General features: G+C 38.5%; 1 protein-coding gene across 5 annotated transcripts in view; it reads left to right on the top strand.

Annotated features, from left to right (window-relative positions):
• Positions 1-10,793, top strand: part of LOC123865343 (protein EFR3 homolog cmp44E) — a 29,252-nt gene extending 18,459 nt beyond the window's left edge. For all 5 annotated transcript variants that reach the window (XM_045906321.1, XM_045906325.1, XM_045906322.1 and 2 more), the window contains 16 exons: positions 455-553; positions 860-1,014; positions 1,284-1,362; positions 1,901-2,054; positions 2,361-2,431; positions 2,587-2,775; positions 3,698-3,870; positions 4,329-4,432; positions 4,702-4,822; positions 5,061-5,196; positions 5,502-5,618; positions 5,723-5,837; positions 5,941-6,035; positions 7,653-7,814; positions 8,142-8,311; positions 8,780-10,793. In XM_045906321.1, the coding sequence (XP_045762277.1) occupies positions 455-553; positions 860-1,014; positions 1,284-1,362; positions 1,901-2,054; positions 2,361-2,431; positions 2,587-2,775; positions 3,698-3,870; positions 4,329-4,432; positions 4,702-4,822; positions 5,061-5,196; positions 5,502-5,618; positions 5,723-5,837; positions 5,941-6,035; positions 7,653-7,814; positions 8,142-8,311; position 8,780 (1,941 nt within the window). In that variant the 3' untranslated portion in view covers positions 8,781-10,793. The remainder of the gene's footprint in view (positions 1-454; positions 554-859; positions 1,015-1,283; positions 1,363-1,900; positions 2,055-2,360; positions 2,432-2,586; positions 2,776-3,697; positions 3,871-4,328; positions 4,433-4,701; positions 4,823-5,060; positions 5,197-5,501; positions 5,619-5,722; positions 5,838-5,940; positions 6,036-7,652; positions 7,815-8,141; positions 8,312-8,779) is intronic.
• The last annotated feature ends 168 nt before the right edge of the window (positions 10,794-10,961 follow it).

Here is a 10,961-nt window from a genome sequence, read left to right on the forward strand (position 1 = left end):
TCGACGGTTCAAACCCCGCCCGTTGCACTATTGTCGTACCTACTCCTAGCACAAGCCTGACGATTAGTTGGAGAGGAAAGGGGAATATTAGTCATTTAACATGGCTAATATTCTTTAAAAAAAAAAAAATGAAAAATTAAAAAAAAAAAATTGTGATGTAGCCACAAATTCACGGTTTTCGGATTTTTATATCAAAAATAAAATAAAAAGTACATTATCTTGTACGATGTTACGGACCATAACATTGCGCACTTTTGGAATGAATAATGATACAGCTCTGAACTGAACATTGTTGTAGTGAGTGCTGAATGAGTGAGTGTAATAAAAGCAAATGTTCTTCTGGCCAATACCACACCATTGTAATGTAATGCACAAAATACAATTCCAAGTTGTAACATTACATTCTCCTGGTCAGTAATCAGTATGCGCCTTAAATCATTATTATTCGTTACAGGGTGTGATAAGAAAAACTGTGTCCGATGACTTAGTTGAAAACATTTGGGAAGCTCAGCATATGGATAAGATTGTACCGTCGCTTCTGTATAATATGCAGGTAAGAATATACAGTTTGCTAAAATGATTTTGCGTCCAATACTTAAGATCGTTTAGCGGCCCTTGCACCATTTTAACTCATTTTTGAGCCATTTTGCTGTCTTATATTTTTTTAATCACGACATTTATGTACTTAAAAATTATTTATAATATTTATTATTTATTTATTCAGATAAAGGTTAGCCCTTGACTGCAATCTCACCTGGTGGTAAGTGATGATGCAGTCTAAGATGGAAGCGGGCTAACCTGGAAGGGGAATGACAGTTTTTATCAAACCTAATTTTTTAATAATAAATACTAATTTTAGACTGCAGAAAAGTACGAAACGGTGTCGTGCATGGAAACTGACACTCGAGATGGGATAGAGGAAGATCCGCCGCGCCTGGCCGAGGCGTGCTTACGGGAACTTGTGGGCAGAGCGTCCTTTGGACACATACGAAGCGTACTACGACCTGTACTTACGTGAGTGCACTTGAATAATCCATTGATTGGTCCACCATGCCAATTAAGAGCTCGTTCACACAGGCTACGTAAGCGTAGACGTAGCGCGTACCGTTGCGTTGTAATGTATAGAACTGTATGAAACATGGCATACCGCTTGCGTGGCGTGAACGTTCACGAAGTTAAGTATGCTCAGTAGTGGGCCGGCGACAGGTTGAAATTATGACAATTATGTAGTTCCTAATCATTATAATGTAAAGCATTTTTACAAGGAATATTTTTGTATGCAGGCATTTCGATCGACACGAGCTATGGGTGCCGAACGACTTTGCCGTGCACACATTCAAGATCATTATGTTTTCCATTCAGGTAAGACATTAATCCATACTTTATTTATTGTATATTATAAATGCGAAAAGAATGTCTGTCTGTCTGCTAGCTTTTTACGGCCCAGCAGTTTAACCATTTTGACGAAGGTACAGAGTTAGCTTACATCCTGGGAATGGACATAGGCTACTTTTATCCCGGAAAATCCAAGAGTTCCTACGGGATTCTTAAAGGCCCATCTGTTTAGCCAATTTGTTGAGAAATTTGGTACAGAGATAGTTTGTGTTCCAGAAATCAACAAATGCAACTTTTTATCCCGGAAAATCAAAGAGCTCCTACGGGGTTTTTAAAAAAACCTAAATCCACGAGGACGTCGTTGCGGGCATCATCTAGTAAATAACAAATTTTACTAATACCTACAATATTATGAATAAAAAACTTCACTTTCAATTTGAGTGAAAATTCATTGGATCAAGTAGCAAAACTACAGCTGGTGTCAGGTAAAAAGAACTTAAACCTGCGCAGTGGGTGATTTAGCGATTTATATTTTGGTTTCAATCTTATATTATTACAATTATAGGCCCAGTACTCCTACAGTGTAGTGGAGGCACTAATGCAACACCTGGACGTGGGCGCTCCAGGTAACGCGGATGCACGCGCCCGCACGCGCGTTCGCGCGGCGCGCGCCGCCGTGCTCAGCAACATTGTGGCCATCGCGGCGGGGGATAGCGTCGGTGAGTCTTGTGTAAAAACCGGCCAAGTTCGAGTCAGACTCGCGCACCGCGAGTTCCATACTCAGGTATTCCTTCCGACATTTTGCACAATAAATCAAAAATTATTATTAAGAAACGCGTAAGCGACGCGCTTTTCACTCGTATCTTCATTTCATTGCCAATTGACGGTAACAAGATCGTATGGGCTTCGTATAGTGCGACCCTTACCTTGCATTTGCGCGAAAAGCTACTTGTTGATGTTTTAAGTAAACTAAAGTAAAACTAAAGAATAAAACAACATAGAATGAAAAAAATGTTTATTTTCAGGCCCATCTGTATTGGAGATTATAAACAATCTTCTCACGAACCTACGTGCTTCTGTCGCCAGAGATTCTGAGGTAAACAACATAAGAAATCTAAAAAAATTGTTCTATCGATCAAGTATAAAATAAGTCGATTTTCGAAAACAAAATGACAATTTTATATTTGACAGACATAAATCTACATTCACAAAAGACAATTTTTAAAGTTCGGAATCTTTTATTTTACACAGAAAGAATCTGACGAAAGATTATACCAAGAGGCACTTATCAATGCTCTGGGGGAGTTCGCAGACCACTTGCCCGACTTCCAGAAAATAGATATAATGATGTTCATCGTCAGCAAGATCCCCAGCCAGCGCGGCAAGGGCACTAAAGCTGACGCGATGCTGCAGAGCATCCTGCTCAAGTCCTTGCTAAAGGTAAATAATAAAATCCCTCGATCATTCAAATACAAATAATTTTTTATTTATTTATTTAACTTAATTTAAGGTAATATTCAAACACCAGTTGCAGTGGTAAAATATATAATCAGACATTATTTCAATATACTGTACCTACATTTTAATGAATAAATAAATCATTCATTCATTCAACATATGCTGTCAGTTTTTAGTTTGAAAAATGAATGTAAACTCACAATTGCGCAATTATTTTCGATAGCTCGCTTCTCAGCATTGACGTATATAGCTCGTTCACACAGGCTGCGTAAGTAGCGCGTACCATTGCGTTGTAATGAATGGAATTGTATGAAACATGGCACACCGCTTGCGTAAAGCGTGGACGTATGCGTAACCCGGTGTGTTAGGGGTTTACGCGCGCCACTACGCACGTGGGACGTGTACGCAATTGGTGTGAATCGGCCTTTAAGACGATTCTCAGCGATACTTCTGATACTACTGATGATAGTAGACATACAGAGTAGTAGAACGCACAAGTAGCGTATCTAAATCGATATTAGAAACAAGTGGTGTTAACTATGTTGGCTGTAACATAAAAACGCATCACATCAAAATCCATACCGAATGCGAATATTATGCCTTAAACGATTGAACTCCGGTAATACGTGATCAATCACTAGGGTGGCAGGGGAATCTCACACAGAACAAAAAATTCTTCGCACACCCCATATTACATGCGCACAGTGACAGGCCCCTGTTGAACATAACAATATAATCCTTTGTATTGTGAACAATTTTTTTTTTTTTTATTCACTATAGGTAAGCGCTTGACCACAATCACACCTGATGGAAAGTGATGATGTGGTCTAAGATGGGACGCGTTTACCTAGAAGGTGCCTATTCACTCTTGTTGTTATTGACATAACAGTAAAATGTGTTGTAGGTGGGCACAACATACAAAACGACGGAGCTAAGCAAGGCGTTCCCCGCGGCTTTCCTCGAGGCTTTGCTGCGCATCTCCAGCACCGGCGAGAGCGCCACGCGCGCGCTGCTGCAGCGCATCCTGCACACGCTGCTCGACCGCAGGGGCAACGCCACTGCGCTCGTCACGCCCACGTGAGTGTTTAATCCTAGGTGGCCCTTACGCGCTTCTCCATACAAACGTATAACGATTATATATCGATTTATCTCTCCATTATCTAGGCCCTAAAACAATTAATATTATAGTAAAATTGTATTTATTTCAAAAGTTATGTCCCTTGAAAAATCTGAATTTTAGGGCAAATGAGGCAACTTCGTGCGTAAATAAACTATATAAGAAACTACATAATAGGAAAACTAACAGCTTTATGTCAAATTTTACTTCATCATCATTTCAAATGTCTTTAGTTTGTGTAAAAAAATGGTTTTTTTTTTGCCAAAAAAGGCGTAATTCCAAACGTCGATTTGAAATTTTCAGTTTTCGACTTAAAAATCTTGTACCTTAAGCAAAATTCATTCACCCGGCCTGTCTCGGGGTGAGGTGCGGTTAGAGGGAAAGTCCGCTAAATCTTACCTGTTCTGTTTGTGTACAGTGTGGAATACGCGGAGCTGGGTCTTATCGTCGAGAAGTGCTCCCGTCCAGATCTCATTTTCATCAGCAAACATGGATACGCCATTTTCAGTTCCCTATATGATGGTAATTTTTTTTAATCTCACTTAAATTATGATAGTTTACTCAAATGCATTAAAAAGTTGGTTTCCTCTATTCTCGAAATCTTTATGAACTGTACAACTAATTTCTTATACAATTTAAATATATGGAAACAAACTTGATCATAAATATACCTTATTTCATAATCACCGGAACTTTTCTTGAAAATTTCATACAGGTACTTCTTTCTGTCTTTTCAAATTTTATTAATAAGTATATCCTGTAAAATATGTCTGAACCTGCGTTTGTTTTAGGTCTACAACTAGAATCCAATACGGCAGAGAACGTCAGTGCAATCTACACTACTCTGGCACTGTTATGCATCGAACTCGCTTCCGAGGAAACCGTCTGTGACATGCTGCAGTTGATATTATCGTAAGTCTGTTTGTTTTAAAAGACTTTAAATGATTTAAAATGATAAATATTTTAAAGGAGCTGGCTATTATCGTCAGCCTGGGGTCGTCAGACTCCTGGACATATGCTTTCCCTAATGAGCGCTATCCCTATTCCCTACCTTATTTGCCCCTTCCAACATACTGAATCTCGATCAGCTCGGGCTTAAAGCTGTTTGGAACCACATTCATTTCCTTTCTGATGATAATGTGTTTTCCAGTATTCAGCATTCGGCCATGTCAAACCCGGTGCTGTCTACAGCACAGCAGTGTCAGCTGCACGCCATCACCATCGCGCTGGCAGCGCTGGTGCCGCACGTGCTGCTGCTGCCGCGGCTCGCGGAGTACATTGGCCAGGTGAGATCCAGATACACACACACACACACACACACACACGCACGCACGCACGCACGCACGCACGCACGCACGCACGCACGCACGCACGCACGCACGCACCACACGAGTACTTAAAACCATCGACACCAAACGTGACGTATACACAATTTGATTTCTATTATCGTATTTCATATGTGCACAAGTGTTGAGATTAAAAGAAATATCATGCTCATCACGCTCTCGTATCTTTATAAATTGACAATGTCAGGTAAGTAATCGGCGAGTTGGAACACAGCGTTGTATTGTAATTTCCTCTTCCTTTGCAGATAATAGAAGCTCGCCGCGAGGAGGCGCCACATCTACTGCCTCCTCTGGAAGAGACATATGAACATCTCTCCCCCAACAAGATGCCCAATAAAATGCCGTATCTCATGATTGACCAGGTATACAATAAAAGTCTAGGCTGCGTAAACGTATGCTAAGTGATTCTAAGTCTTTGAATAAAGAAGAAATATTGAAAAAGTAATAATTAATTTTTCACTTACAGATGGCTCTTGGTGACTGTCTAAAAGCTCACGGCATAGAAGCCAGTAGACTGCAAAGTGCATCTCCATACAGTGGGGGAGCCAATCTAGCGCATAGACATAGCTGGGTTGAAGCGGGTATGTGTGTCTAATAATTTTAATTGTATATATATGCGACATTTTCTAAAAGATGTGTGTGTGTGTTGATGAATAATGAATACATTAGAGTCATCGTTATCAGGAGCTGCGCAAGGCCGAGACAGCTTGGCTGACATATCAGCGGGGCCGAATACTGAGCTGGTTGACAGCGCCAACAGCTCGCCAGGCGTGCAGCGGGTAAGCTATCACACTAATATTATAAAAGCGAAAGTATGCCTCATTGCAAAATCTACATGGTAAGGTCATTGTAAGGTCTACATCTCCTGAGGATGCTCCGGTGTCGGGGCGAAACGTGCGTCGAGTGGTTTTGCGATCTGTGTGGTGCTGCGTGGTACCATATAGATTTGTCTGGTTTAGCGGATTATAGCAAATGAAGCTTTTGGTTCCTTGTATATCATGAAATTCCGCAAAGTAATACCTGCTTCTATACAACAGTCACAGAAGTGACTGGCAAAACTGAAAGCAAAACCTAACGTCCAATAGGTGCCCCAAGGTCATTACTCAAGATGATGTCAGTAAACAAGCGTTTTTTTTGTGAAATTAAAAAAAACTGAGAATCATTAAACACCAAAAATGTCGAACGTACTTCGTATTCCATTTTTTTACCAATCCTTAACCTTTATATTTCAACCTTAATATTTTATACAGCAACCTCAATACGACGATCTGGATGAAGAGTACAGAATGTTCATTGAGAAATATAATCACAACTATCGGCCTTCTACGCAAAGTTTTGGGGCATACGTAATATTTTGATTTTCTTATTCATTCTCATGTTTGTGATTAGACAAAGATAGGATTATGTTTAATTTTGGATTAAAAGAAATAAAAAAGACACGATAATGTCATATGCGTATACAATGTGCCACATAAAATAGATGGCAATTTTTTTTTATGAACAATATTAGTAACATTCATGCTTTAGTACTATCAAATTGCAAATATTGATGAACGTTTTTCTATGCAACCTTTTAGATTTCATTTGCTGTTCAAATTTTTTTATCTTTACACCTTCAAAAATAATGGTTTTCAGAAAGTCTATAACAATTATGTAAGTTTTAGATTCCTGTAGGTTTTTGTATCCTGTCATCGATCCACCTTCATATATCCTCAAATCCCTACCTGTCCAGCGAAGCGACAACGAATTTTGGCATTGGGGCCACGAAGAAGCTCACAGCTCTTCCCGTGACATAAGAAGAGAAAAACAAGACACGGTACATTATTGTTACATCCATTCGATAGATAGTATCTACGACATGAGTTATTATCGTTTGTATCGCAGCCACTGTGACCGGTAGAGGTCAAGCTCATTTCTACGGCACCTATGAAGGATTGATCAAATGCTTCCATTTGGACGCCTGAGTGCGCCCCAAGCGTCTCGATGGAAGCATAAGTTGTTAAAAATGAGAAAAAGCAGCTGATAAGAAGAGATAGCTCAGACAAAGTTTTTAATACAACGATCATAAAGTGATAAGTTTTTTGGAAATTTCTAGAAGCTGCTAAGGTAATAAATAATTAATAAATTGTTTATCACGGAAGATGACTATCACAGAACATGATCAATAAAAATCATCATAGCAATATAGCTGGGCTATGGTTGTTTGCAAAATGCAGTTTTTTATTGCCCGTTTACGAGGCATTTGGTTCTTCTTATAAAAGTTATAGTAAAAAGAAACGTCTTGATTCATTTACTGACTGACTCGTTAACGTTAGGTTCGCTATGTACCATAGACAAGGAATAAGGCCACGGAGCGGAGCTGCGGGCAGTCGCTAGTAATATGATGTAACTTTCAGCATCCATTGCAACTGGAGAACGTTAGCCTCGAAGCGCTTCGTCGCGCGGCCAGCGGCCCCAGCGAAGCAGAGAAGCGCGAAGCGGAACGACGCAGGGTCACTCTGAACAACGCCTTCCGCACCGCGCCATTTGATCATCTGGTTCACTTGACACAACCTAAGGTAGGCGTTTCTTTAGTTTATCACCTTCATCAGAATAATTCTTATCACTGTACTTTTCATCAAAGGTACCCTTTTTTTTACATTCTTCCAGTCCTTTCCATTTTATCTTTCAGAACTTTTGGTATGTTCATTGATAAACCCTCCCAAATAATATTGCAACAAATAATAATCTAAAGATAATTTTTTGTTTTGCACTAAAGGTTTATATTGAGTTTATCTCTAAAGTTTGTCTACAAAGTCCATTTGTCTAGACTAGTAGTCAAGTTGCGGATAAAGAAAAATTTCAAAAGCCAGTGTTACTTAAAATAATCAATATTTCCATTACAGTACGAGATAAAGGACAAACTCGAGGAGATATTCAACTCTCTCTCCGAGGAGCCCCTGTTGTCGGGCGTGGGGGGGCTGGGGGTGGGGGGCAGCGGGTCGCCGGGCGCCAAGTGCCACTCGCAGCAAGTGCCCGCCTACACCAAGTACTTCCCGGAGCTGTTCCTGTACTAGTAAGTATTCCTCATCTTATCAACTCTCTCCGAGGAGCTTTTGCTGTCGGGCGTGGAGGGAGGGACAACGGGTCGCCGCGCAGCAAGTGCCCGCCTACACCAAGTACTTCCCGGAGCTGTTCCTGTACTAGTAAGTATTCCTCATCTCATTGACTCTCTCTCGGAGGAGCCTCTTTTGTTGAAGAGGGGGGCTGGGGATGGGAGGCAGCGGGTCGCCGGGTGCCAAAAGTGGACCAGTTTTAAGTGTCGCAGAACTTATGTTCACTGGATCAGATGCGTTATGGAATGGAGACCGTGTGTCTTGTAAGGCAGCGTGGGATGATTTCAAACCCGATCATTCATCAGTAGGTATTACTGATGACCCCAAGATGATAAAACATCGGTGTGAAATATATTTGCTCATTTAGTGCTTTTTTATTGGGATCCTAAATTGTATTGATTACAATCAAGTATTTGTTGCATTTACAGATGGCCGACATAACGAGACGGGAGACGTAATAAAATCGCAAGCAATAAATGTACTCAATCTGTAGCTGCTTTGCATAACAATACAATGTTCACGTTCGCTTCCAAAACCTAATGTAAACTAATATTTTTATTACTTTCATTCCATTTGAATGATTCGACTATGGCTTATGACTTACTAAAAACGATAGTAAATCTATGAATTTTGATTATTTATGAACAATAATAGAGGTCGGGGTTAAATAATGGGTCACTGAAACTTAGAAAAATTTAACAGATTCACCAGAAAGGGTTTTCACAAATCGGAGTATTGACGGAGAGAAGTATTGCACCAGAAAACAGTGTTGTGTGAGCAAACTAATTATTTCTTACTCATTAAATTATGGGTTGGTCGATAATATTATGGTGATACGGGTGAGAAATGGTGACGAGTGTGACATAGGTAAAGATACTAGTGAGGGAACTTAGATCATAATTAAAAATTATAGAATTATATACTGTATTCTCAATAAATTATATATAAGTAGGTAATACTATTAAATTTGGAATTATGGATGATTTTAGTCGAATTGAACTTTAACAGCAAATATAAAACAAAGGAGCATCCCATAAGCTTCTTTATAGCGTAACGAAAACTATAGTGGGGGGGAGGGGGGGGGGGAGGAGGCTACATAATATTTTCGATTGATAATTGTTAGAAACGCGTCTTCTATGTTTTATCCTTCGTTGTTTTTTGTTGTTTGATTGTACTTGAGTATCTCAATTACAGGTTTCAATAAAATAGTGCTATCCTTTTTACAATGTTCTCTGCGGAAAAGGATACAACGATTTTTGACCAGTCAATTGAGATATTAATGTTCAAAACCATGTAAGCTCCAACATGCCTTAATATGAGCGTAAGAAGAAACGATTTAAAAACTAAAGTATAGACAAATAAATTAGTTTTAGTAACTATTATTACTCTAGTATTTTAATAGGTTTACCGGATTTGTATTAATTTTTATATCCTAGGTATCTACATTCCAATAATGATTTACTTTTTCGAGATATTGATAAAATGGAATCTCTTGTATTTAATAGCCAAATTTTAATTTATGTAATCGGTAATACAGTCAGTTAAAATGTTAAAAAAAATAATATAACATCGATCAAAAAAATACTGATTTTTTTACCGATTGCAATGAAATGAACACATAACTAGCCTAATTTTTGTATTATCAATTTTAATTATTTCTAAGACTTCTATTTAATAATAATTAATTATTGTACTAAAGTTTATCTACACTTAGAAGGCGAAAAAACTGCAAAGTACGTAGTTCTATTAAGTACTTTTAAATCTGGCCCTAGGTATTTTTATCTAGGTATTTACTTCTTCAATATTGATAATATGCGTTAGACAGATATTTAATTAGAGTCGCATAAAATTGCATGTTTGTGAAATAGGCATCTTTTCTTTTAAAATATACTCTTACCATACGAATTATACAAATAGCTAAATAGCATTTTTGTAATATTACTATCTAAATAGCTCAAGTATATTATTCTTCAGGTGCGTTCGAACTGTGTAACATGTTTTGGTAGTGAACAATGTGGACGTCTTATACAATAAATGTTTGATAATATGTTACATAATCTGGACTCATGTTTACTTAAGGACCAATTTCTGTAGATATGTGCAATACAATAGAGGAATCGACTTTCCATGTTCAAAAACAGCTTTTAAATAAAAGTACCACCCACTCTAAAGCCGAAGTTAGTACGTCGGTAAGTATTTGCGAGCAAAGTCGCTATATCGTGTCAAGAACTATAAAATTACTTCTGGATTCAGTGGCTGGTACAAAGTAAATCAATCGTTATAGTTCTCATAGCGTTTTAAACTTTACAATAATCATCTAGGGCCTGAACTTATAACATGCATTTCTATTGACCTTATACTGTTGTTATCTTCGTACTTAATGTTAAATAATATAGACGTAATTAGGTTGTGTTCAAACAATAATAAATGTGGTTCGGACGATATGGATTGTTTTATTTTATTTTCATTTATCTCCCGTAAAAATGGATTTTAGTTTACTGCTCTTTTCTGAGAACATTTTCAGGGTTTCATACCCGAAAAGGACCAACGTTGACAAATAATGTTTTTAGGGTTCCGTACCTCAAAAGGAAAAACGGAACCCTTATAGGA

The sequence above is a fragment of the Maniola jurtina genome, chromosome 5, assembly GCF_905333055.1.
Source record: "Maniola jurtina chromosome 5, ilManJurt1.1, whole genome shotgun sequence".
NCBI lineage: Eukaryota > Metazoa > Arthropoda > Insecta > Lepidoptera > Nymphalidae > Maniola > Maniola jurtina.